This window comes from Lacerta agilis, chromosome 14 (assembly GCF_009819535.1).
Source record: "Lacerta agilis isolate rLacAgi1 chromosome 14, rLacAgi1.pri, whole genome shotgun sequence".
NCBI lineage: Eukaryota > Metazoa > Chordata > Lepidosauria > Squamata > Lacertidae > Lacerta > Lacerta agilis.
The window spans coordinates 47,577,487-47,605,337 of record NC_046325.1 but is presented as its reverse complement, the minus strand read 5'-3'; the positions used below and the strand labels follow the sequence as shown (position 1 = coordinate 47,605,337).

The 27,851-nt window shown below is 44.6% G+C and overlaps 1 protein-coding gene across 4 annotated transcripts; it reads left to right on the top strand.

The window, feature by feature from the left end:
* Positions 1-44: 44 nt before the first annotated feature.
* Positions 45-25,959, top strand: NR4A3 (nuclear receptor subfamily 4 group A member 3). 4 transcript variants are annotated; one of them, XR_004427869.1, is made up of 8 exons: positions 2,866-2,933; positions 4,915-5,822; positions 9,434-9,563; positions 11,759-11,931; positions 19,197-19,396; positions 20,069-20,247; positions 22,766-23,346; positions 25,861-25,959. XR_004427869.1 is itself a non-coding variant. In XM_033169934.1 (7 exons), the coding sequence occupies exons 2-7, from the start codon at positions 4,917-4,919 to the stop codon at positions 23,026-23,028; spliced, it is 1,851 nt and encodes a 616-aa protein (XP_033025825.1). In that variant the 5' UTR covers positions 45-145; positions 4,915-4,916; the 3' UTR covers positions 23,029-24,196. The 4 variants fall into 4 exon arrangements, 3 of the variants coding, with proteins under 3 accessions (XP_033025825.1, XP_033025822.1, XP_033025823.1); XM_033169934.1 differs by lacking the exons at positions 2,866-2,933; positions 25,861-25,959 and adding an exon at positions 45-145 and having other exon boundaries at positions 22,766-24,196; XM_033169931.1 differs by lacking the exon at positions 25,861-25,959 and having other exon boundaries at positions 22,766-24,196.
* Positions 25,960-27,851: the final 1,892 nt, after the last annotated feature.

Genomic DNA, 27,851 nt, shown 5'->3' with positions numbered 1-27,851 from the left:
CGCATCCCCCCCGGACTGCCGCTTCGCCAGAGCCGCGGGCTCCCTGCCCGGCCGCGCCTCACGACAGCGCCCACCTGCTGCGGCTTCTCGGGGAACAAGGCGCGGGACAAACTGCATGTAAAGACGGAACCGCCACAGCGCCCGAGTACGTAGGCGAGGCGAGGCGCCCTTGCGAGCCGAGACACTTGCGCAAAGTTTGGGGGCTTTTCTTCTCGAGCCGAGACGCTTCGCTTCGCGGGGCGCCCGGGGAAGCGGCGGCTCCGGGTTGCGCCCGCCGCTCCCAGCGCCGGCTTCTTCCCGCTCCGGCCGGCGGCGCTTGGCGTTGTCATGGGGATGGCGCGCTGGGGGCTCGGCCGGCCGGGCGGGCGGGACGGAGGGCGGCGACCTGTCCTGGTCTGGGGCAGCGGAGCTTCCTCGCGGGGGGCGAGGAGGAGGCGCTCGGGGTCCTTCGGGGCGGGCTTCGTGGCGCGCGGGGGCCAGAGGCCGAGGAGGAGGCGGGGGGCGCGGAGCCCCGGGGGCAGCAGGAGAGAGCGGGGCGCGGGGAGAGGCCCCTGGTTTGGGGCGCGCAAAGAGACAGGCTGGAGTTGCGCGCGGGGAGCGGCAGCACTTTTCGGCCCGCGAGGAAGTGGGTCGCTCCCCTCTCGGATCTGCTCCGCGGGTCCCTCCTTGGAACCCGGCCTGTTTGGCTGGGGCTATGCGATCGTGGGGAAGCAGGCCAGCTTCTGAAGTAAAGGGGAGAGAGACCCTTTTTAATCCTGGGTCTAGATCTGCCCACGATGGTAGGCTAGTCGGGACAAGGCATCCTCCACGTGCCCCTTGCTCAAGACAGTCCATCGGAAGCAGGTTGTTGGGCGGATCCCGCGCTCCGGCGAAGCGCCCCTGGCAGCCGCATGCCGGGTGCCTTTCCCGGCTAGCTCGTGGCCAGCGGCAGGCCTCTACCCGGACTCTCTTGGGGCGAGGTGGACTTGCCCCAGGGCGGGTGTCTTCGCCTGGCCTCTGAGCACCTGCAGAGTGCTCCCTCGTCCGGGGTGTGGCGATGTCCCCCCCTTTCTGGAAAGTGAGCCCTTCGGGGCGAGGCAGGATGGACGCTGCTGGGGGAAGGAGGCGGGTGCCCGGCGAAGGGGCTTTTCTAATGGACAGTGTCTAACTTGAAAGTAAGAAGGATGGTGGTTTTTTTGGGAAGAGTGTCCAGGCAGAGGACTTCCCAGCAGTCCCCCATCGGGGACTCCGGAGGAAGGGTTTCCACAGGTGGGACTTGAGTCATTTCGCTTTTAAAAAGGCGCGCCGGAGGGCTGCGACTTGGATTTAGCTCTTGGATTTAGGCTCCTGGTTCACTTGGCATGTTCAAGTCCTTTGAGACCCCTTCGGACAGTAATTTGGTGTTTCCCCCGGAAGGCGGGGGCTCAACGAACTCCTGGGATTTTCTTCGCTTCCTCCTTGCGAAAGTTTCTTTTCTCCTTGCCGGCCCATCCTTCTCCCTTGTCATGCCTCTGGATAACCGGGAAAGAGGGGAGGGGGTTGGAAGCCCCTTTCGCCTGTTCAGCTTGCCAAGGGTGCCAGCCCGTCCTTTGCCCACTTAGGAACCCTGGGGGGGGGGGTTGGTGGCGATGGTCCAGGGTACTAGGGGGACGCCAGTACTTCGCGCAGCGCGTCCTTGGGAGGAAAGGACCCTTGTGGAAGCGAGGAGGGGCGCCGCGTGCTTGAGAGACGAGAGTCGCCGGGGGCCGGGGACTTGGAGACCGGCAAGGGAGAGAGACGACGAGCCGGGGCAGCCCAGCCGGCCCCCCGAGCCCTGGTCTTCAGCTGATGGGTGGGCAGCCTGAGCCAAGGAGTCGGGTGGGTCCCCCAATGCGTCTCTGGTGCTGAGAAGGTGGAAGCGAAGCTGCCCATGGGTCGAGGAGAGCTCTGCGCAGGGCTCTAGGCAGCTTCTGGCACTGGACCCCGAGGCGGCCGGGGGCGGTTCAGAGGGGCCCGATGTGACTCCTCCGGGCGCCAGCAGGAAGAGCTGTGTGCCCGGCTGCGCGGAGCTCAGTTTTAACTTGGTTGAAAGTTGGTGCCTGCCCTGCGCGCTCAGTGGAAGGGGAAAGGGGAGCCAAACGAGGCTTCGGGCCGGAAGAGAGCCCTCCGCTCCCTCGATGGGGTGGTTGTGGCAGAACGGACCTTCTCCGGGCATAGCAGGGAGGCCGCTTAGTGCCCGCGCGGCATCCCCGAGGGCACGATGCCGCCCTAGAAGGGCGCCTCTCCTCGAGGAGACGAATGCGAGCAAAGGTTGCGTCCCTCTCGCCTTCGCCCAGCTGCCAGTGGGGGGGGGGGGTAGCAAACAGTCGAGGAGGCTGCCTGGCGCTCCGGGGGCGCTTTGCTTTGGCCACTGGCGCGGGGGGGGCAGGCGCAAGGGGAAGCCCCCTGTCTCGACACACGCCCCCTCCACTCGAAGAGCGGGCAGGGGCGCACTTGGCCCCTGGGCTTTCCAACACCACCACCACCCCGCCGCTCCGTGGCCAGAAATTGGGGCGGGCGTGGCTCAGTCCAGAGCAGCCTGGGCTGCAAGGTCGGGGGGAGCCTTGCGGCAGGTTTCGAGCTCGCGTTCCGCGTAAATAGAAGCGCATCTGGTAGAGACGGGGGTCGACGGTGCTGCCGACTGGATGTCCCCTTCGAGGGCTCCCCGGACTTGCCTGGAAGGCAGGCAGGCACCCGTCTCTCCCAGACCCCTTCCTCCCGCCCCGGGATCCTGCTGTGGCGCGGCGCCCGCCTGCCCGATGCCCCCTCCCGACTCCGTTGTCTCCGTGTTGCAGAGCCCAGGTCGGAAGAGCCCTCTCCGGGGAGCCCCCGCTCCGCCCGCGAGCCCGACGCCGACGAGCGAGCGCCGCCCCCGCCAGCCGCCCCCGCCGCCCAGCCCGCTGTCCGCACCATTCGGCCAGCAAGTCACCGTCCAGGTAACGGCGAAGAGCCCGGCCAGAGGCGCCCCCGACCCACGCAGCCCCTCTCGGCGAGCCGCTCCCGGAGGAGCGCGCCGGGGACACCCGAGGAGCCCGCTTCCCTTTTCGAGCCCGGCTCCTCCGCGCGACCAAATGTCAAGCGGAGACCTTTGCTTTCTTCTTGAAACCACCCCTCTCCCGGAATGGGGGCCGCAGGGCGGAAGCACACAATTTAAAGTCGAGAGTTTTCTTTGGAGTAGCCTAGTTTTCAGTCAGAAAGAAGAAGGCTCCTGTGTGCATCTTTTATTGGAAGTAAGCCTCGCTTCTTTGCAGTGGCGCTTACTCCCTTAGTAAGTGTTTAGGGTTGCAGCCTGAGTTCTCTTCCTTTGCAAATCCCAGTAGTTAAAATCTGCAAAACAGATTTCACTATAAACATGAATGTTAAATATAAATTACTGTTTATAGGGCAACTTTCCTTATAGTGGGGCAACAGTAAAACTGGCAGAACATTTGCAAAGCTAAGCAGAGCCTGGTATGTTTTCTAGGATTCCAACAACTTGCATTGTAAATTTATGTATGGATTTTAATGGAAAAAATTGAAATGAAAGCAAGAAGTTGTTTTACAAATTAAGAAAGAGGAGCTAATATTTAAATGGGGCAGGCCCTTATGAGAATTGTGGGTTTGTTTGGTTCTTTTACATTTATTTTGAAATAAACAAGCAGCCTAAATCTCCTGTCATGCATAATAAATATGCAATATACAGTACGTTCTTCCCTTTTACCAAAAGGTCTCTTTTAGCCCTCAGAAACTGACACTAAAACTTGATGATTTAACATTTTATTTCATGTGTTTAATCTTTTTCGCAGTTTCAGTTTCATTAAAGTATCAATGAAAATAACAGAAAATAAAATGGTATATTTATTATATTTTATTCAGATTCTTGGTATGGGCATTTACAGTGCTTATCATAGCATTGTTGCTGGTGTTAAAGCTAGTTTGATTTAACTTCACAATAACAAGCTTCAAATTATAAAAATATCAATATGCAAATCCAACAGCAATAACCATTTATCTCTAGTGTGCTATCTCTCAGTTTATGTATGTTTCTTCTTTTGTATACCTCTGACAAACATTTTCATCTTTCTCTCATTTTGTAATGTCTTTATATTTTGATTTCTCCCCTGCCCCCTCCCAGCCTGGGTGTTAGGACCTAATTGTTCAGAGCCTGTTAGTTCTTATTTTGCTTCTTGGTTGATATATTAAAAATAACTGAAATTCAAACACTCATGGGGTTGGGGAGCTGAATTCTGTCGTTATATCATTGGAAAACTCTGAGTAACTCTGCTCACTCGATCCAGCTGACTGAAAGCCATTGTTAACTTTTGCACGTTATGGGATGTGCAATTCCCACATTCATTCCAGGGGCTGCCACAAATGTGAGGAACTCCTTATGTGGAAAGCCTTTCGGGCTGCAATGCTATATATCCAGTTACTTTGGAGTAAGTCCCATTGGACTTGTGTATCTTTCATTGCCTGAAACATACATAAACTGAGAGATAGCACACTAGTCATATGCATGTCTCTCTCGCCCCCCCCCCCATGACAGAAGTATTTTCCAAGTAGAAAATTTGTCACATTTCGAAGCATCTCCAAGGCAGAAGGGAGGAAATGTGTTTTAGTTGGACTTGCAATAAAGTAACACAAGGAACAAGTACAGTGGTACCTCGGGTTAAGAACTTAAAACGTTCTGGAGGTCCATTCTTAACCTGAAACTGCTCTTAACCTGAAGCACCACTTTAGCTAATGGGACCTCCCGCTGCAGCCGCACGATTTCTGTTCTCATCCTGAAGCAAAGTTCTTAACCTGAAGCGTTATTTCTGGGTTAGCGGAGTATGTAACCTGAAGCGTATGTAACCCGAGGTACCACTGTACTGTACTGATGAGAAAACTTGGGAGTTCGGCCATTGCTCATGGACCCTTTCTTCTTTGCCCTTGCAGATATGCCCTGCGTGCAGGCCCAGTACAGCCCTTCGCCCCCTGGCTCAAGTTATGCAGCTCAGACCTTCACCTATGGCTCGGAGTACAATCCCGAGATCATGAACCCTGACTACACCAAGCTGACCATGGAGCTGAGCGGTGCTGAGATCAGTGCCACTGCCACCACCTCTCTGCCCAGCTTCAGCACTTTTATGGAGGGCTATGCTGGGAATTATGAGCTCAAGCCCTCCTGCTTATACCAAATGCAGTCCTCTTCGCCCTCCTCTTCTGCAAACCAGAGGCCCCTCGTCAAGATGGAAGACAATCGGATGCATGGCTACCATCCTTCCTTACCTCCCTCTGCTGATGAAGGCATGGCTGTGAACACCTCCATGTACTTCAAGCAGTCCCCGCCCTCCACGCCCACCACCCCCGGGTTCCCCCCACACCAGGCCCCCTGGGACGAACCGCCACCGCCCCCTCTTCCGCCAGCACAGACCTGCATGGCCCCTGGCCACCTGATGAGCGCTGCCCCTATGAAGACGGGGCCTGGCCGCTTCCCACTCTTCCACTTCAAGCATTCGCCGCCCCACACGCCACCTGCCGGCGCCCACATGTGCTACGACGCCACTGCCTTGAGCCTGCCCATGGGATCGGATAGACCCCCCGCTGGCCAAGCCGCCATGGAAAACCACCCCTACGGGCTCCCGTTGTCCAAGAGAGCAGCCGCCTTAGCCTTCTCGCCGCTGGGTCTCAATGCAGCCGCTTCCAGTCTTCTGGGTGAGAGCAGCAGTAGCAGCAGCGGTCTTCCCTCCCCACCCAGCAGAAGCTCTTCGTCAGGGGAGGGCACTTGCGCCGTGTGCGGGGACAATGCTGCCTGCCAGCACTATGGTGTGCGGACATGCGAGGGCTGCAAAGGCTTCTTCAAGGTAAGAACCGCCAACGTGAGCCCTCCGCTCTCCACTTCCCTTTAGCCAGTAGCAGGGTAATCCAATACACACAGGGCCGGCTATCCCAATGCTCGTTGTGCAAAAATTCACTTATCTGAACACAAGAATTTAGGCCCCAAAACCTCGCTATACATAATGCAGATTCAGATATTCAAAGAGTGTGTGGTGCTGTAAACAGATAAGCAGCCTTAAACAAGTCTCCTTTTTGTGTTTTTCTGGGTTGTGGCACCCATTTCTCCAGAAACCCTGGTTGGAGGAGGGGGAGAGATTTTACAAATAAGAGAACAACCCCCCCCCTTCCTTGTTTGCCTTTTGCGAGGATTTAGAGGGGTTTCCCAGGTCTTTTCCTCATTTTGGAGTCAAAATTCTGTGGTCAGGAATGCATTTGAAATCATGACTCGTTATGCAGATATTCGCCTAGCAGACAATTTCCTGAGAACACGTTGTGTTTGGAGAGCAGGATCTGTGTGCACATGTTTATGTAAAAGTAAGTCCCATTGTGTTAAGGAGGGTTTAAGGATTGCTACTTGTGTTTAGGCTTGTAGCCTTATTTGTGAGGAGGCCCCATTGAAAACAATGGCACTTCCGAGTGGATGTGGATTAAAAAGCTGCACATTCCAAGGGAACAAGCTTGGTTGCTTTCCATGGGTCTTGGTTGCAACCAGTTTTCGCTGAATATTGTGACTGCTCTTAAGCTTTACATTGTTCATTTATTTTATTTTTTAAAAAGAATTGCCCTACCCGATTTTTCCGGGAAAATTCAAGATAGCTAACAAATCAGTAATGGAACAATGTAAAAGTAAGATTCAAAAACAACAACAACCCCAAATTAAAGTCAACCACACAATCAAAATATCAGAAAACTAAAAGCGCATTTGATTATTCCAAAACAGCCGTTGAATAAATACAAAACTAAGCCAGCAAATAATTTAATTATAAAGCCAGGGGCCTTTTCACCAACCACCTAAAGCAGTATAATGACAGGACCGCCAAATCTCGCCCAGCAGCGTGGACACAACAGCAGAGAAAGCTCACTGACACCAGTCTTTCCTCCCAGTGCTGAGAGGTCTGAAGCAAGGCCTCAGGTGTTAGTTGGAGCATAACGGAGAAACAACACGAGGAATTAGGCAGTCCTTACAGTCCTCGGTTCCCAAACTGCTCAGGGCTCTACATGGAGCCCTCTTGAAAGTGACCTATGGAGCAGCCTGGCCAACCACGGAGAATGATGCGCCTAATACTTTCACAGTGCAACCCTATTCTTGACTTGAAATTAAGTCCCAGGTGATTTCTAAGACAATATATCTGAAATACCTGGAGTGCTGAAAATACACTCCCTCACATAAATGCGTTATACAAATATATATATCTATGTTTTTATTAAATGCATTTTATATATTTTATTATACACCGTCTTTGTTTTGTGTGTCATATTTTCACAAGTATGTTGGTTGACTTGTTCTGCAAATCATGTTCGGCATGTGAGGTGAACGGGTAAAGGATTGTACCTCAGTGTAGGGAAACAGGCAAATACTGTGCATCTAAGAGTTTTCTCTTCACATTCACTAAGTTAAGCGGCCTTAAGACACCCCACCTCTCTCAGGCTCAGTTTCAGGGTGAAAACACAGACCTGTATTTTCTAATAGGACTGAGAAGAGATGTGCTCTTGAAACATTAAATGAATGTGATATATATGTTAGTTGACTGGTTTTTCAGATTATGTTTTGTATTTGAGGATGTACAAGGTGGCTTTAGCTCTCGATACTGAAATGCCAGCCTGCCCTGTTTTGCCTTGGGGTCAAGGGACACATGTTGCCAGAGAGTTCTTTTCTGCAGGTCCATTTTGAGGAAGAGGCGGGTGTAATCTTCAAACTTCCTAGAGCCTGTATCAACTGAAGGGATCAATTGCTTTCCTATTGCCTTTGGTGGAAACATGTTTCATATTACGGTCACTACTTAGTGATAATATATTTGCAGCATATTTATCAGGCTTTTTCTGTTAAAGCCCTAATTTTGGCCTGCACTAAATCACAGAAATCTTCCCTTAGACAGTTGAAACTTGGTCCCTTTATAGCAAGAATTTCCCACACCGAGTATATAATGTGCAAGTTATAGTATAGCAAAGTCACCTACTAGGTTTTAAAAATATGCTATTACATAAAGACATGCACATAACAATCCTCTATACGTTTATTCAGATCGTAGCTGTCAACTTTTTCCTTTTTTAAAGGGAAATTCCCTTGTTCCAAATAGGATTCCTCGCAAGAAAAGGGAAAAGTTGACAGCTATGATTCAGATGTCAGTGCTATCACATGTAGTGGGGCTTCCTTCCAGACAGAATTGCAGCCTTCACTGTTTTTCAGCTCTTGGTTAAAGTAATAAGTAATATTATTAGAAGGAAATAAACACCCCTTGCATTTTAAAGTTTACTTTAGGTGTCTGGATACATTACAGTATCTGTTTTCCTCACAAAATAAAAAGATTCCTTCCAGTAGCACCTTAGAGACCAACTAAGTTTGTTCTTGGTATGAGCTTTCGTGTGCATGCATACTTGGTATCTGAAGAAATGTGCATGCACACGAAAGCTCATACCAAGAACAAACTTAGTTGGTCTCTAAGGTGCTACTGGAAAGAATTGTTTATTTTGTTTTGACTGTGGCAGACCAACACGGCTACCTACCTGTAACTGTTTTCCTCACATTTAACAAAACCCCAGTTTAATCTTAATACTTGAGGTTTTTGTGTTTTTTATGACCCACCTTGCTTTTATGGCTGAAAGTTGGTTAAAAAAAAATTTATATTGTGTTTTAATGCTGCAACCCACCCTGGGATCTTAGAGTGACAGGCAGATAATAAATAAATGAATGAATGAAAAAAAATAGTAAAATGATTCCATGCAAACATTATTTAACCATAAACAGTTAACTCCTTAAAAAAACCATATATGTGAGAAAAGGATTTCAGTTTAACGCTTCCATTGAAATAAATTTGACTGAAAAGTAACTAACTTTGGTTGAATCATGCCCCCTATTTTTAAAATTTTGTTGTGAGCCCATGGCAATACTTGTATAATTTAAATTACATATTTAATATATTGTACATTTGCTTCTCTTTGTGTTTTGTATATTCTTTGTTTATGGCACTGATGAATTAAACCAGTTATTTTGATATCTAATAATTGAAGTAGTGAGATAAATTTAAACCAGTTATCTTGATAGCGAGAGAGATCAATCTTCAGGTAATTTTGATTCTATTTTAATAAGGTCAGTAATAATCAAGGGAATGAACCAAGTAAAAATTGTTCTCAGAGGAATATTAAAAGCCCATTCCCCAAAGGTATGATGCGATGACCTGGTAATTTCAGATATGATTTTATCATTTAGGAGCTGGCTGTCTCCTGAGCCTAGCTTCTGAACCACCGTCGATTTTCATTGTCAGTAGCTAACACTAATAAAATTGTTTTTCCTGGAGGCTAGTGTGTTAGGAAATTAATTTTATTTAATTATGTGAATTGCACTGTCACTTTTCACACTGTAATTAAAATGCAACTTGTCAGGCCCCAGCTCACTCTTTCTTGCATTGTATCTTCCTAGAGGACAGTTCAGAAAAATGCAAAATATGTTTGCCTGGCTAATAAAAATTGCCCAGTGGATAAGCGCCGTCGAAACAGATGTCAATACTGCCGATTTCAGAAGTGTCTCAGTGTCGGCATGGTAAAAGAAGGTAAGAGTTTGCTATTATTAGCCTACACATCTTACTACAAAACGGCTCGAGTGCAAAAGGAGGGACCCTAAAGGAATTGTGATTTTTAGAAATAACAGTGAAAGTTCTTGTTCTTACACGTTGCGTAACAATGACTTTACAACAGATGTTGTGTCTCTTGTTCCAAATAACATGGATTCTTCAGAGGTTCTTTAGATATGGGAGCAGGAAAGTAGAACTTTTAAAAGGAAGGTTTTCCACAGCAATTCTTTAGTCTGCTCTCCTTGCTGTTTTACACAGTGCTTGTTTCACAGAGTCTTGTCTCCCTCTATTTGAATAGCCCAATCCTATACATAGCCTAGTTAGAAAGAAGCCCTACTGTGTTGAATGGGGCTTATCCCCTGGTAAGAGTATTGCATTGCACTCTCATCAAATTCATGTAAATACTGCCACTTTCCTTTTCTCAAAATTATTAGGTACTTTATAGACATGAAACAAGCAGATAAATATCCCTTTTGCTATCATAATTGATAATAGTGTTTCAGGGCTGCAAGCCTTTTTATCCATTAAATATAGAGATTTATCAGTAGAAGTTTTAATAGATTAATGTTGGGGCTAATTTGAAATGGTAAGGTCACATTTTAATCAATGTGATTTTGGGTTGTTGTTTTTTTTTAAGGCTATGTTTAGTTTGGGTGTTTTCCTGTAAAAGGACATTTCCAAGAAAATATGTTATTTGTTTGTTGATTAGAAAATAAACTACACCCCCCACACGAAGGAATTGCTGAGAGCACCTTATGACTTAAATGCAACAACAAAATACAAATTAGCAAAACTAAAAAACGGCAGCAGAAGCACAAAGGGTATGACCTTAAGTCATACTCCAAGAAGACCCAGTGAAACCAGTAGGCTGACTTACAAGTTAGTCATGGCTGACATTAAGACTACTGACACGGTTGCTCAGAATTAAAAGCTTTAAAAAAAAAAGTTGCCAGTTGTCAGCAGAACCACAAATAGAGGCAGGATAACCGAACCCCTTGGGGCAGAGAGTTCCACAGACGGGGCACCACCGCAGGAAAAGCCCTTTCATGTGTTTCCCACCAAAGGTAATGGCAATTTAATATTTGGCTTTCCTCCACTTATGTGTGGAAGCTATTTTTAACTCCCTTCGGTATCTAAAATAATTATACTGAGCGTTGAATTTTATGTATATTATTCAATCAGTTGAAAAGCAAATAATTTGTCAAGGCTAGAGTGTCTGATAGGAACCTGATAGTTCCCTACCCAACCATTAAGATCACGGATCTTGGCCAGTCACAGTCTTGACCAGTCACAATCTCTCACCATAGCCCAGCTCCATAAAATGGAGGAGAATCATATACACAATGTCAGGCTCCTTGGGGGGGGGGAGGAGTAAAATAAAGAAGCTTAATATGCCGGACTCTGTCTTCTCAGAAGTAAGCCCAATTGGGTTCAGTGGCATTTACTCAGGAAGTGTGTGGCTGCAGCCCTGTGCACACTTAACTGGGAGTAAGTCTCATTGAAATCAGCGGGACTAACTTCTAAGTAGACCTATCAAAAATGGCTCTGTAAAACTGTTTAATTGTTGACAGTCTTGTTTTATCTTAAAATCGTTTATACAGACCGAGCTGAATACTTCAAGAGAGGAGAATTGACATCTAGTTCATGTTTCCACTCAGTTACAATATGTATTCGTCAATATTATATTTCATTTTTATATATGCCTATCTCTTATATCTCAAGTGCTAATTACAAATGCAAAGGTCTTAGTTTTTAGCAGTGCTGTGCTTAATGCATGACAATTAAGCATGTACAAATTTAAATCATGCAAGACTCATAAAATGCCTGTAATCTCCGCCCACCCACCCCCACCCCCCGCCTATAAAATGTTACAGAATAGACAGGACGGTGCTCTAGAAGCTAGTAGATACTGACTATTGGTACAATAAGCGTTGTTGTTGTTGTTTTGTTTTGTTTTACATAATATCCATTTGTGTAACTGCTGCGAACTGAAATCTGCATGTTTAAGGAAGGGAGATCAATAGACGGCTTTCTTGTCTGTTTTGATTTCCCTCGTATTAATTAGGCAAAAAGCTGACCGTGTGATGTTCACGTGTATCTTGTTGGAATTTGCCTCTGAAGATTGACGGTGTGTGTTTTTTTGTTTCCTCTCCTCCTTTCCCCTCCTTGATCAGTTGTCCGTACTGACAGTTTGAAAGGGAGAAGAGGCCGACTGCCGTCCAAACCAAAGAGCCCTTTGCAGCAAGAGATTCCTCCGCCCTCCCCACCTTCTCCTCCAGTCAGTATGATGAACGCTCTTGTGCAAGCGTTATCCGATTCCGCACCCAGAGAGCTTGATTATTCCAGAGTAGGTTTTCTACTTTTCTATATAGAATTAGTTTTTTTGATGACCAATGGCTTTTAGCAAATATATTTGGCCAGCTGATACATAGGATTTTTTAACCAACTGTTGTGTTTTAATGTATGAAATACCGGTAAATACTGGGGGCAGGTAGAAGAAGTGGGTGGTTTCTCGGCGCAGGAATGGGTGCTATGTGACTGTATAGCATTTTCCCAGAAGTTGTCTTTAGTTGCAGCAATGCTGCATAATGGTTTCATTTTATTCCTGAAATTGGTCAGGGCTTCATGCATGCTTCTGTACTACAGAGAGTAGAGAATAGCAGAAGGAACCCCATGAAATTTAAATGATTTGTGAATCATAACTGTGTTTCAGTCCAGTCATTTGCATCTTTACTTGGAAGTAAGTCCCCTTAAATTCAATTAGTAACTGTGGTTAGAACCAAGGAGTAAGAAAGACTGGAATTTTCCCGTGGTTTCTCATGTACATCAGCCAGCACTTTTGGACCCAATCATCCACCATTTCAAAATTTCCATATACAGTAAGCCTGCAAACTTAGGCACGTTTAACTTGTGCGCATTCAGCTTTATGAGCTTGGCCCAATTTTTTTTTCAATTAATTAATAATAATAAAAAATTAGAAAAAATAAAAAATTAGAAAGGGGATGAGTGGGCACCCACATACAGTGTGTTTTGACTATATGTGATTTTGGCTTTAGGCACCACGCCCAGAATTTAACCCCTGTGTAAGTTGTGGGCTTCCTGTATCTTAAGTGAAAGCAAGACTCTGACCTCAGGAACGTGCTTTGTTTCTGAAATGAAAAGCCTTCACCTGGAAATGAGAAGATAGCCCACCGCTTGACAAATCCCTAGTCATAAATCTTATCATAATTTTATGCTTTCATTTGGTGTGTTTCAGGTGGGATGGTTTGCAATCTGGAGCATTAAAGTTGGTTATGTACACAAATAATAGTCAAAGCTGCCTTGGGGGTGGAGGTTGGGACCCAGAACCTAAACGTGTTTTCCAATTGACTAAATCAGTGGGGCCTACTTCCAAGTAACTTTTGGCCACTGGAGAATAAAATATTTTTGTATTTTACTCACGATGGTTAGTATCGGCTGCTTTTGTGAAGTTCTAATGCATGAGAATTTTTTGGTGAAGCATCTACTTACACAGAAGTAGTTTGAGAGTGAGCACTTAAGATTTCAGTTGGATTTCATGAGTCCTATTGCAGAATGCAACGCTTGTTGAGAAGCATGTGTAAACATGCTGATTATGTTTTAATTGGCAATATTTTGTTCCAAAAATGTATTGCTGATCAGCATTTTAGATTTACCTGGGTACATAAACTTTTAGCAGTCAGCAGAGCTTAGCAAAATTTTGTTAAATAAAATTCATTTATCTAAATATTGCAGATCATTAAGAGAAGAGCTTTAATATTAACTATTGATTATTATTATTATTAACTATTGGCTAAATATGTTTGCCCAGTTTTCCCACATGCCTTGCATAGGGCTGGTTCTTCTTTGTTAAATACTTTGCGGAATCCATGTGGACCTTCTAACACACAACAGTAGTTCATGACCAGTCAGTATTTTGAGCCAGAGTCATCCTAGATAACTTGAACTGATTCTCCTTAGATGCTATACGGTTATGTTTGAATTTATTTTGACTTGCTGCTAATGTTTTAGGGGTGGTATTAGCTTACCCAACCCACAGCAACAGTATATTTAGAAACTGGCTTTCAAAAAGCAGTCACTAGGAGGAAACCCTTTCAAGGGCATCCGGCCTCATTCGGGTCTCCCACCTGTTTCTACACTGCTCCGACTCCATTTCAGACATGAGCTGTGTCAAGGCCATGAGAATCTATCCCTAAACTTTTATTATTATTATTATTATTATTATTATTATTATTATTATTATTATTCAGACAAAACTCTTGTTGAGTTCAGTGAGAATTCTGCCCCATGCAGTGACTTTGGGAGATCATAAATTAAGTAGGAGTGTTTGCCTAGAGCTAAACCCGGGGTTTCATAACACCAGAGTCAAAATGACAGCATGTGCAGGGAACCACCAGCAGGAGGGGAACACTGAGCTCCTCCTCAACTGGCTCACTCTATCCTGCAAATGCCCCCTAGGCAATATATACCCCCACAGTCAGGCTTGAAAACAAAAAGTGAGTCCCAGCTGGAGGTTTGTTTAGCTAAGTATTTTTACACTGCCCTTTACCGCAGCAGTCACAGGACAGTGTGCGGCACACTGCATTGCACTGAACTGGAACTGGAGGGAAGGCTTGTGACCAAGGTCCACAAAATATGATTAACGTAACTCAGCCTTTGGGGAGTGAATTCCTTCCCCTGCCTTCCTTTTAAAACAACAAACAGCAAGCATTAAACTTAAAATATACTTTTGGATTATTAAGGATATCAAATCAAGCAAACATAGACACCTTAAAGTTTCATTAGTAATGTGACAGATGAGACAGGCCCAACCAACCCAATTTAGTAGGAACTAAATTCAGAAGTTTGACATTTACGTTTCTGATCTTTACATTTCTGATATTTACATGGGTGACGTACTTAATAGATAATGTGCTAGCTTGGGCCACATTTGTTTTTTAATTTTTATCAGTTTTTCTCGCTCTGATAAACAGTTGGCAACCTTTTAACTCCCCAGTGTGGTGTAGTGGTTAAGAGTGGTATACTCGTAATCTGGTGAACCGGGTTCGCGTCTCCGCTCCTCCACACGCAGCTGCTGGGTGCCCTTGGGCTAGTCACACTTCTTTGAAGTCTCTCAGCCCCACTCACCTCACAGAGTGTTTGTTGTGGGGGAGGAAGGGAAAGGAGATTGTTAGCCGCTTTGAGACTCCTTCGGGTAGTGATAAAGCGAGATATCAAATCCAAACTCTTCTTCTTCTTCTTTTTGTATACAATTAATAAAATTTCTGCAACACATTTCTACACCAGATACACTCTCAATCAATACACTAAAGTTTCCAAGCACCACCTGCCGTTCACTGGAGTGGTTGGTGCATTCAGCCTAGGGGCTCACACCGTGGTAGGCGGCAGGAGCTGGATGGGCCTCTGAACCCCCAGAATCTTTGGGGATCTGCACTGTTAAGAGGCTTTTGGCTGGTAATACTCTTTAGGGAGACTTGTATCCTAAACGGAGTGAAATGGTGCTTAGAACACAAAAAAACAACAACTTTGCTACGTTTCCACATCACATTGCCTTTAGTTCACAAGAATTCAGTTGTGCTTCTTTCTAGTGGCTCTATTTTTATTGGTTAGGGAGGACAAAAGATATTAGCAGGGCTGCCAGGTTGCAACTTGCAAACCAGAGATCACACCTTTTACCATTAATGCATTTGAGTTCTCAGCCACCCACCCCCTTGCTTCCCAGATCTCATTAGTCACCCGCTTCCCCCCCCCCATCTGCTGTAGGGGGCAGGGACTGAGGTTCTGCAAATTGCAGCAGAAAGGCAAAGAGGAGCTATGGGGCCCCGGGAAGGATGAGGCAGGAGAGTAACAGCAGCACTAATCTCTGCCACTGCGCATATGCATTTAGGTTTCAAGTTCAACCTGCAAGGAAGCTGTGCTGATAACGAGTACAGTATCACTTTTATCTGCTTAGAAAATATATATATATTAGGCAAGCAATTTCTTGTGGTCACAGCCCAGTAAAATTCAGTACAAAGAGGCACAACATCTAGTAACAAATACACTGTAACCAATACAGCCAGCAAGTTTTTTAAAAAAATAAATAAATAAATGCATCATGGTTGGGGGAGAACCTGGCAACCCTCTTGGAGACACAAGAGGATAAATACAATTCAGTACATTTCTTTTGTAGCAACCCCCTCCCCAGCCACTTACTTTTTTTACACTCACTAATTACATATCCAGCAGTCATCCTGGCATACAAACTTATAGGTTGTTTATATATTGCCTGCTTAACCATGGAGTCATAAAATGTAATGTAAACACGAAGGCCACTTAACCAACTTGTCCAGCAGAACTCCAGCTCCCATGAGCACCAGCCATGGGGGGGGGTCATTGGTCAGGGATTGTGGGAGTTGCAGTCCAGTGGTTTCTGGAGGGCTCCAGGGTCCCCATCTCTGATTAAGCCCCTGTTTGTAGATCTATCAAATGAGAATGCTAACATGTTTGTTGAGAAATATTATTTGTGAAAAGCAAGTGAAAAGTTGTTTTTTAAACTTTCAGACATAAATATATTGTCAAGGGGAAATCAGAAGCCGGCCTTTGCCCCTCAATATGGCAGTAATTAAAGGGATGCAGGTGGCACTGTGGTCTAAACCACTGAGCCTTGGGCTTGCCGATCGGAAGGTCAGCGGTTCGAATCCCCGTGACGGGGTGAGCTCCCATTGCTCAGTCCCAGCTCCTGCTCACCAAGCAGTTCGAAAGCACATCAAAGTGCAAGTAGATAAATAGGTACCGGTCCGGCGGGAAGGTAAACGGCATTTCCGTGCACAGCTCTGGTGTCGCTGTTCTGTTGCGCCAGATTTCCCCCTGAATTTCACTTTAGATGAAGTTCTTTGGCAACTCTTGTCAGTACACAGCATAGCTTGGCCTCACAGTTGTATATATCCTGTAGTAGAACATGCTTTTAAAAGGCAGAGATGAAGAATTAGGAGATAGTGGAAGATGATGGGAAGTGATCTTCAAGCAATTGAAAGAAATGGGATGTGGGGAATGGTGACATCATTCTTCTGAGTCGGGGTGGCCCTCCTGTGGCTTTCCCTGACGTTGCTGGACTCCTAGCACCCCTCAGCACTGGCTGCTGCAGTTGGGATCAGGAAAACATTCCCACAACCCACAAAGTAATTAATCCTACAAATTTAGGAAGAGATCTTGAGATGGGGTTTTATGGTTGTTGTTGTTGTTTAGTCGTTTAGTCGTGTCCGACTCTTTGTGACCCCATGGACCAGAGCCCGCCGGGCACTCCTGTCTTCCACTGCCTCCTGCAGTTTGGCCAAACTCATGTTGGTAGCTTTGAGAACACTGTCCAACCATCTCATCCTCTGTCGTCCCCTTCTTCTTGTGCCCTCAGTCTTTCCCAACATCAGGGTCTTTTCCAGGGAGTCTTCTCTTCTCACGAGGTGGCCAAAGTCTTGGAGCCTCGGCTTCAGGATCTCTCCTTCCAGTGAGCACTCAGGGCTGATTTCCTTCAGAATGGATAGGTTTGATCTTCTTTCAGTCCATGGGACTCTCAAGAGTCTCCTCCAGCACCATAATTCAAAAGCATCAATTCTACGGCGATCAGCCTTCTTGATGGTCCAGCTCTCACTTCCGTACATTACTACTGGGAAAACCATAGCTTTAACTATACGGACCTTTGTCGGCAAGGTGATGTCTCTGCTTTTTAAGATGCTTCTAGATTTGTCATTGCTTTTCTCCCAAGAAGCAGGTGTCTTTTAATTTTGTGACTGCTGTCACCATCTGCAGTGATCATGGAACCCAAGAAAGTAAAATCTCTCACTGCCTCCATTTCTTCCCCTTCTATTTGCCAGGAGGTGATGGGACCAGTGGCCATGATCTTAGTTTTTTTGATGTTGAGCTTCAGACCATATTTTGCGCTCTCCTCTTTCACCCTCATTAAAAGGTTCTTTAATTCCTCCTCACTTTCTGCCATCAAGGTAGTATCATCAGCATATCTGAGGTTGTTGATATTTGTTCCGGCAATCTTAATTCCGGTTTGGGATTCATCCAGTCCAGCCTTTCGCATGATGAATTCTGCATATAAGTTAAATAAGCAGGGAGACAATATACAGCCTTGTCGTACTCCTTTCCCAATTTTGAACCAATCAGTTATTCCATATCCAGTTCTAACTGTAGCTTCTTGTCCCACATAGAGATTTCTCAGGAGACAGATGAGGTGATCCGGCACTCCCATTTCTTTAAGAACTTGCCATAGTTTGCTGTGGTCAACACAGTCAAATGCTTTTGCGTAGTCAATGAAGCAGAAGTAGATGTTTTTCTGGAACTCTAGCTTTCTCCATAATCCAGCGCATGTTTGCAATTTGGTCTCTGGTTCCTCTGCCCCTCCGAAATCCAGCTAGCACATCTGGGAGTTCTCGGTCCACATACTGCTTAAGCCTGCCTTGTAGAATTTTAAGCATAACCTTGCTGGCGTGTGAAATGAGCGCAATTGTGCGGTTTTTGGCAAGGCAGATCCCAGGTAATGCACAATGTGCATTTCCACCTCAACATTTTAGCATTAGTATGCATTTGCTCAAACATCATTTTCACATTGTTATAAAAGAGCATGTTTGATGGCCCTTTTGAGCGATGCGAACGCAGGGCCAGCCAGCCCATGAGGCAAGGTGAGGCGACTACCTCAGATGGCAGGATACACAGGGGTGACAGATCTGGCCTCCAAAGACCAGATCACCCACTGCAGCACCACAGCACACCACTTGGAGGCCAGACCTGCCTCCACCTTGGCAGCCCCCCACCCCGGCTGCCTCCACAGTGGCCTCTCAGTGAATAAGAGGCACCGCTGGCCTCTCACTCCCCTTTTCTTCCCTGGTGAGGAGAGTGCCATTCTGTGGCTTACCTCAGGTGCCAAAATGTCTTGGGGCCAGCCCTGTCAAGTGCTTGATGGAAACAATCATGTTCTAGAAAGTTCTTTGGAGTACTGTACTACCAGCCATTCTGTGGGATAGATTAGTTTGAGCCAGTAGCCCAGAGTCACCCAGTATGCTTTGTGGGCAAGCAGGGGTGTTAAACCCAGATCTCTCTTGCCTCTCCAAAACTCTACTTTTAAAAACTTTTCCCCTCCTCCCTCCTACTCCCTTTTCCTTACATGTTGTATCTTTTTAGATGGTGAGCAGGAGGGCAGGAACAGCCACAGCTGCTCCAGGAGCCTTTTTGGCTAAAGGGTGCGGTACAAATATATAAGTAAATAATACATAAAGTCCACACCAGCTCTCATAACCATTTTAGTTTCAGAGGGACTGTAGTGGAAGCAAAGCAGGCTGATTAAAGGATGCTTTTGATTGATACAACTCTCATGTAAGAGTCAGGAAGCCCTGAGGCATGGTTTAGGAAGAGGAGTTGAGGTGCTTATAAATTGTCGTATTTACACTGTGTCTGTGTAGAATAAGCATTCAGAGCTGCACATATGAAAACAAAGCACACCTGACAATTTGTAAAGTCTGTTTTGCTTGGCAGAAAAGAGGTTAAGAAGAATACTGTGATATTTCTCAAAAACGCATTTCCCCTTTTCTCTTTTCAAAAATAATTTCATTCTAGTACTGTTCCACTGAGCAGACTTCTACAGGTACAGATGCAGAACATGTGCAACAATTCTATAATCTTCTCACTGCCTCCATTGACATATCCAGGGTCTGGGCAGAAAAAATCCCAGGATTTACAGACCTCCCAAAGGAAGATCAAACTCTACTCATAGAATCAGCGTTTTTGGAGCTCTTTGTATTGAGAATGTCCATCAGGTAAATAATGAGGTTCATTTTGTCAAGATGTCATGACTTATTAATATTTTTCAATATAACTGTGAGGTCATTAACTCTGTTGTCTCTAAAACTATAATAGAGAGCTGTGCAAGTTGAGCTCTGCTTTTGGGATAGGCAGGATCTCTGGGCTGACACCTGTCAGTCAGACTTGTTTACTCAGTCAAGGGCTTAATTTGCGTGCCAAGTAAATTATGAGTCAGGAAAAAGATTCCCCTGGATAATTAGAATTCTTGATCCCTTCTCTACGTGTGGTTCCCCCCCCCCCTTGGCATGACTTTGTAAAAGTTGCTTTCATTGTGCAGAGGTGGGTAAAGGAAAGTTCAGTGCAAACATGGTAGATGCGTTCCATAGACATTTGCAGCAAGCATGACTGAAGGACTCCCATTAAAACACAAACAAGCCCATCTCCAAAATTAGACACCCAGGGGAGGGTTCTTGCATGTTTTTTCAGAGATTTGTAACTCATCTGAAATGAGATTACTATGTGATCGGCTGTTTTTGTAGCCCTGCCCAAAAGCTTCAGTCTTTTCCAATCCATTTTATTCAGACTTCTTTCCAAGTGAACATGTACTAGTGTGCAAATGATGTGCCGTTAACAATGGCACATGTCACTCTAACAGCGTTCATAACGTGTGTCTTTTTACATTCAAGATCTGACACTGCTGAAGATAAATTTGTTTTCTGCAATGGACTTGTGCTTCATAGACTTCAGTGCCTTCGTGGATTTGGGGAGTGGCTCGACTCAATTAAAGACTTTTCCTTAAATTTACAGAGCCTCAACCTTGACATCCCAGCCTTAGCATGCTTATCAGCTCTAAGTATGATTACAGGTAAGAGCACTTTCAATTTTTTTAAATCTCTTGATTAAAAAAAAAATCTCTCTGCAAAAAATTTTTTTAGAGATAATAAGGTGTTTCAGTAAGTGCCCACCCACTTTTACTATATTCCAAAAAGATATGTCATTCTTAAATGCTTGCAAAAGGCCAGACTGGCAAGAGTTGCAATAGTGAATTATTCCAGTTCACAAACCCCTTACTGCTTATGTTTTCCATGAGATCATTTTCTCTGTGATATTTCACTTGCCGAAAAATTGCATTACACATTCTCAGTCCTGTAAGTTTCCCATTTCTAGCATTATTTATTCGTTAACTGATACTTCTTTGTGTTCAGTCAGGGGCAAATCATAGGCTGCAGTAAATAGAGGGCCGTCTTATTGGGATCGGCCGCCGTGGCGCGACGATCCCTCGGCGCCCCCGGCGTGCCACCTCTCTGCCCACCTCCCTCCCGCGCTGGCCGCCCCTCAGGAGTGGGGATGGGTGAGTGGGGGGATGAGGGGCATGGCACTGGAGCGGCGCGGGGCTTTGCGCGCCCTTCCAGCGCTCCAGCTGGGGCTCCGGGAGGCGGGGGCGGGTTGGGGAGGGGGCGCCCGGTATGCCGGCAGGCTCACGGGGGCTCCCCTGGGGGGCCCGGCACCCTGGTGCAGCGCGCCACCAGCCCCTATGAACGAGATGGCCCTGGGTAAATATTTCATTGGAGAAAGGGCTTTCTTGCTAAGAATGTGATTTGTGTTCAGTCCTGATCAAAGTTAGTCCGCCTAAATTCCTGTGAAATCAATGATAAGTTGAAATGTAAGTCCTGGATTTCAACTCTACCGAACTTGGGCCAAATCCTGCCACTTGCATTTGGAGTTGCGCAGCAGGCAAGAAATGCGTAACACAGCAACACTCCCTGCAGAAGAGTTTGATTACCCAGCAGGAGCTGGTAGGCCATTTCCCGTGGCACATGGCTTGTGGGTGAGCCACTCCTCTTTAGGGGGGGTGCGTTCAAGACAAGCACTCCTAACCCAAATCAGATCACATGAGCCCACTAGCAGGTCCACCTTGTATGGCTAAAGCTTCAGCCTGTTGTATCCCTTGCAACAGATGAAACAGAGACCCATGCTTTCCACTGTCTCCCTAGGGATGCATGGAAGCGATGCTAGCATCAGAATCTCGATGCCTCCCCTGCCCAAATCTCAAAGTGAGTTTTTGTCTGCGGCTTCATATAGAACAGGGGTCCTACTTCTACGTCTTACTCTCCAGGAACGAGCAAAGCCCCCAGGTTCCCAAAACCATTTGCAGAAGAATACTGTGGTATGAAAAGCTGCAGAGGGGTCCAGGAGAACCAACAGGATTGAAGTTCCCCCCGGGAATGACTCCCAGGGCAAGTCATTCGCCAGGGCAAGGGAGGCTGTCCTTTTCTGGCCCGAGGGCTAGGCCACATGAGCTGCAAGCCACCCTTCCATGCCAGCAGTGGGGGTGGCCATTGCACACATGCACTTTACATGCAGCACACACACTTCATCAGACACGCAGTCTCTCAGAATCTCTCTCTCTCTCTCTCAGACAAGCACTTCTTGGCAGGTCATCTCCAGCCTCATGGGCCACTGGCTTGCTGTCTCTGTAAAAGAAAACATGGTAACTTTCTCTTCCAAGGCAATATGGTGCACAGTACCAATTAGCAGGGGAGAGAAAGCAACAGTCAAGGAGGGCTACTTCTCCAGTTGGTGGGCTTCCTGGAGGCTTCTCTAGAAAACCTTATAAAGGCCTAGAAGGAGCTTCTTGTGTTTTCCATATCTGTTACCACCTACCATTTGTCACAAGTTTGGTGGAAGGTGGGGTGTGGTGAAAGCTTCTCTTAAGATTCAGGGTTTTCTAATATAGCACTTTACACAACGCAATAAAATCATTTTCCCCCAGCCCTGAAATATCTGGCTTGGAGATTGCTTTCTCTCCAGCCCTTTTTACAGGTAAATAAGCTGCAAAAAGTAGAAGATAATCAAAATAGCAAAGCTTGGTTGAGGTGCTTTTCATTTCTTAGAAGAGTGTCTGAATTCCTGATGGAATTCCAGGCCTAGCACTGATGGAGCTCACAGTGGATATTGATCTCCACTTGAATTCACTGAATAAATAATGGTTGCCATAGTTATAGAGCATTCACAACTGGTAGGGAAGCTGGGAGATCTCCAAAACACCTTCTGTGACAGTTCTGCCATCAAGTCCTTCAATGAAGCTATGGCACTAAAATTATGTATACATCATCTAGATCCCTTTCTCTTCACCTGTGGCCGCATAAACATTTTGGTCTCTTAACTGGAGAAGGCATTTTTTTTAGACATTAGTGGTATTTTAAAACCAAGCTGGTGCATGTCTCTAACTGCCACACCTCACCCTGACATGCACATCTCAGTACTGTAGTTACTATGTAATGTGGTTAGTAATGAGCAACCTTTTAGTATAAATAAGAGGAGCTGGCAAATGGATCCTAAAACATGGGTGCTCACTTGTGTTTTCTCCTGTTGCTTTGCAGAACGACATGGCTTGAAAGAACCAAAGAAAGTGCATGAGCTATGCAACAAGATTATGAGCAGCTTTAAAGATCACTTGGCCTTCAGCTGCCAAAGCAAAGGACAACCTTTTGAGCCTGTGGAGTCCAAAGTGCTTGCGGTCCTTGCTGACTTGCGCTCCCTCTGCACCCTCGGACTGCAGCGGATCTTTTACCTGAAACTGGAAGATTTGGTGCCACCTCCTTCCATTATTGACAAACTGTTTCTGGATACCTTACCATTCTGAGGTTCACATTACCCTTGTGAAGGGCAACTGTCTACCAGAGCAGGCAAAAAAAAAGAAACAAAAAAGACTGAAAACTTTATGCTAACAATGCTGCTCTCATTTAACCGGCGGAAAAAAGCGATTCCAGCCCTGAGCATTGGACTTCGCCTAATGAATTTCCTTGCAAGCTGCCTAAAATGTATCTACAGGTCTGGAGCTAGGAAACTGGAGAGAGGGAGCGCTGAGTGCAGTTTTTGTTTTTTAATCACTAATATGGCACTTTTGAACGATGCTACCCCAGCAGGAAAAAATCTATTGCATAGCACCTCATCTTAAGTGGTGAGCAGAAAATTGTAGATGCTGTGTGTTTGAAAATAGTAGTGTTTGAAACCAGTAACAATGGCAAATTGTTCATGCAGGTAGTATGTCTTTTATAGTTCATACCTTTAGCATACCTCCTGTACCAAGGGCACATTAACCTGGCACAAATGAAAAATTCTCTCTTTTTTTTCTAACGTTGATTCATGTTTCGTATAAATCTGATATAGCAAAATGACAACGGCTGTTAACTCCCATGGTCAAGTGCAATTTTTAAAGTCTTGTTTGTTAATTATAATTTATTTTAATATAAAAAGTAAATGGAAATAGCAAGAGTGAGGGGCGGGCATAGTTTTACATGCACTAACTTCCATGATAAAGTTTCCCAAACTTTGGATCCATGTAACAGGACTTATTAACATGCCAAGATGGGGTGGGGGTGGGGAGAGGAAAGGCGTCAAGGAGCAATTTTTGATGAGGCCACATTCTTAGGAAGTAAGTCACGATGCATAGCAACTGAAAGGGTCAGCACCATGCATAGTTACAGTTTAGAACTGAATTTAGCAAATGGATTAGTAAGGATACAAGACAGTTTGGAAGAACAAGTCTTGTAAAAAAATAGTCTGAATGTAAATGCTAGAAAAGGGTTTAGTGGGCTGCATTTTAAACATTCCGTGTATGTACTCCCTATTTTGTATGTTTATACTGTTGATGCTATATTAATATGAAACTATTTGTTGCATAGTGTCTTTATTTGTATAAATATTTGCATGCATAATATATTGTAAAACTTCGCCTGTATTTATTGCAATGACTGCCAGCTCCTGGGAGCCGCGTTACACAGATCAACTAAATAGTGCGTTCACACTGATTCAGTTGAGTGTGGGTAGTTCACACACACGTATATGTGTGCATTTCTATTAACCAGCTGTATATAAAATTCAACCTTCCACAAGTAAACTTTATCTTACTGTTTTATTTGCAGTGACCTTTAAGGCAGCACAGTTTAGCACTTTGATATTAATTTTTTTGCTCATGTTTGGTAACATAAATAATATTTAAATATTTTAGTTCTTTGCAAAAAAAAAGATTATATGCACTGTATTAAGTTAAGATTTCATTGGTCATTTTTGCTAAAAAGAAGAAGAAAACATTTTGAATATCAAGTTCATGCCCCAGTATCTTTTTTTGTTAACGGTCTACAGTAATTTTGTATTTAAAAAAGACAACTGTACAGAAATTAAATAATACACTCAAACAGATGCCAAATTAACTGCCTAATAGATGCATTGGACAACCTAGATACCAAGTTATTATCTCACTTTTTAAAAGGCTGGTATTTTATCATTATATCTGGGTGTGCTTTTGGGGGGAAACGTGTTCTTATTCTCAAGATTGGTAATGGTATCAACAGGAAAACATTAAAAGTTATATTTTCAGTTTTCCTTCAGATATTTTAAAAATTACTGCTTTTTTAGTATTGACTTCATGGGCAAACAGAATAGCATGATTAAATATTGGAGGAAACAGCTTTTTATTGCAGGTTAATCTTACTTGTTGAACTGCTAAGCAATCGTATTTTGATTTTGAATTCATGCACCCAATCAGAAGAGAATTTAAAAGGCATGCTAATGTGTTTGCCACATGTGCAAAATATATAACTCATTAGAGGTAATAAGAACCTCTGACAGTAATTTAATTTGGGTTCATGTTTCACTTTCATTCTCTTTTTGGAGGCACACAAACCACAGTTCTCATTTGGCAGTAAATGGGATATGAAGGTTTTTTTTAAAATAATAATAATAGGCAAACGAAGTTTATTAGAAAGAATATGCTTTTGTAGTTGCAAGAATTTTTTTAGTTAATATATTTTCAATATTCAAATAAAATGCAAACATTTTTAAACGTTTGTGGTACAGAATTAGTTCAAAACACTTCTCAGAATCTCTTCTCCATTCAGTTAATTTCTGAGATGTCCAAATTTCAGGGGCTCAGAGACAGAGATGATAACTCATCCATGGCATAATAAATATTCCTACAGTTAAATTTCATGTGATCATTGTGTTTCAGTTCCATAGATTTGGGGGGGGGGGGGAAGCATAATCTTTGTTACCTATGGGTTATTTTATTTTTTTAAGTTAATCAGTTTGTTCATACAGGATAGTCACTGACAAATCTCAAGAGTGAAAAAAGAAATGAAATGCAAAGCCAGTTCTACTACTCCTTTTCTTAGAAACTTCTCAGTGTGAACATGCCTTGTTTCATGTACTAAAATCAGGAATATTACAGCTGTTGATGGAGAGTGCCTTGTTTTTATTTCTATGTCAGATAATAGAGTGCTTCAGAAGTTTTCTGTTCCTCTAACAGCAATGCTTCTGTTTTGTGAATGTGTTAACCTGTAGGGTTGAAAGAAATGCTCTTCTACATATCCAGTGTAAATTAAAATGATTAAATTGAATTAACTTTTCCCCCAGAGGCCCTATTTGTATTGAATTTTGCTGAATTATGATGTGAATTTTTTTTTTTATCTCTTAGATCTGCTGTGGTTTAAAACCTGGGAGCAGGCTTAGAACACTGAAAAATTAGCAGGAACTTGGTTTGCGTATCTTGAGAAATAAATCATTGCATTGAAAAGTGCGGCCTCTTGATAACCTTACTATTCAGCATAGATGGAATATATGCAGTATGTGGGCTTTTCTTTTTTTTACTGACTTAGTTTTTCTGCTATCGTTACGTCCTGCCAGAGGAGTGGAGAAGCATAAGTACAGTTTGTGTTTTTTAGACCGCCAGTTCAACAGTTTAATATGTCCATAACACACACATTAATTTTGTGCATCCATAAGAATCCATGATCTTTGACCAGGACATGAGAAACAGTTGTTTCTACTGATTTCTACCACACCTGACCAGCAGAATGTGTGTTAATAAAAGCTTTCTCATTCTTAATTCACTTTTATTTAAAGTGAATTAAGAATCAGAAAGCTTACATTAATACACATTTTTTAAATCAAAACATGATTGCCAAAAGTATTTAAAAATGTACAGCCCACTTTCCTTTTGAAATATGGTATGGGGAGCACCTCATGATTTGACTTACTTATTTTGAGCAATGCTAAAATTACGTATATGCAAGTAACTTTCCACAGTTCTGTCACACTGTACTATGACAACCTGCCCAAGAATATTCAGATTACTCAGTACTTGTAATAATTAACCTTGGGGTGGGGGGGGGGTGGGAATCACCTGTTTGTGCAAAGGGCTGCAAACCCAAGAAAAATAAAAAGGAATCTCAGGATGCTATGAAGATGAAAAGGGAGCCTTGCTTCTAATCTTAACCCAAGCAAAGACTGGGACATTACTACAAAAAAACAAAAAAACTCAAACCTCTTCCTTGCCCCAGATACTGGAGTCAGAGGGCCTGAATGTCATTTACATCAGACCGTAGTGACATTGAAAGTGTGACATGCTGCACAAGACCGATGTCAAATGCTAATAATATAATCGACAGTTTGGGATATACCAGATTTTTCACAGCCCTTAAGCAGTCTTAAATTTTGCATTTACAGTTGCAAATTAAACTTTAGATGGCTTTGCTTCACTTTTAACACAGGAGTATTACTATAAAAATGAGCCAAAGCTTGCAGGATACGCCAGGTGGCTTGTCCCTGCTGAGTTTAAGCAGCCTCTTTACAAAAAATAATAATATGTCCCTTTCCAGTCAATTTCACTGCTGTGAAATTATGGGTTTGTCTGAACCAAGATTGTATCACGTCAGTCTAATGATAAAAGTTCCCCATCAACTATCGGGCAGTGTGTCACACTAATCCGGCAGCAGTGACACCTATGCCAATTTCTTTCTCGTGGGGAGAGGGAGAGAGAGAGTTTGTTTTTGTTCAGTCGTTCAGTCGTGGCCGACTCTTCGTGACCCCATGGACCAGAGCACGCCAGGCACGTCTATCTTTCACTGCCTCCTGTAGTTTGGCCAAACTCATGCTAGTCACTTCGAGAACACTGTCCAACCATCTCATCCTCTGTCGTCCCCTTCTCCTTGTGCCCTCCATCTTTCCCAACATCAGGGTCTTTTCCAGGGAGTCTTCTCTTCTCATGAGGTGGCCAAAGTACTGGAGCCTCAACTTCAGGATCTGTCCTTCCAGTGAGCACTCAGGGCTGATTTCTTTAAGGATCGGTATGTTTGATCTTTTTGCAGTCCATGGGACTCTCAAGAGTCTCCTCCAGCACCATAATTCAAAAGCATCAAGAGAGAGAGAGAGAAGCAGAAGCCCTTTTCCGGTTTGTTAAGCAAGAATAGTGCAGTGCACCTGAAGGTGGTGCTTGGGTGGAAGACCCTGAGAGAGAGGCAGGGAAGGGAAGACCACCCGAGGTGGGAGACTGGGAGAAGACAGGTAAGCTCCCAGGTGAGAGCTGGGAGAGGCCACCGCTTTCTGTGTGAGACAAGGGGTAAGAGCTACCTTTGAGAGAAGACTTGGCATTTTCCTTTCTCTGTTTTTGTTTTTATTTAGATGAGT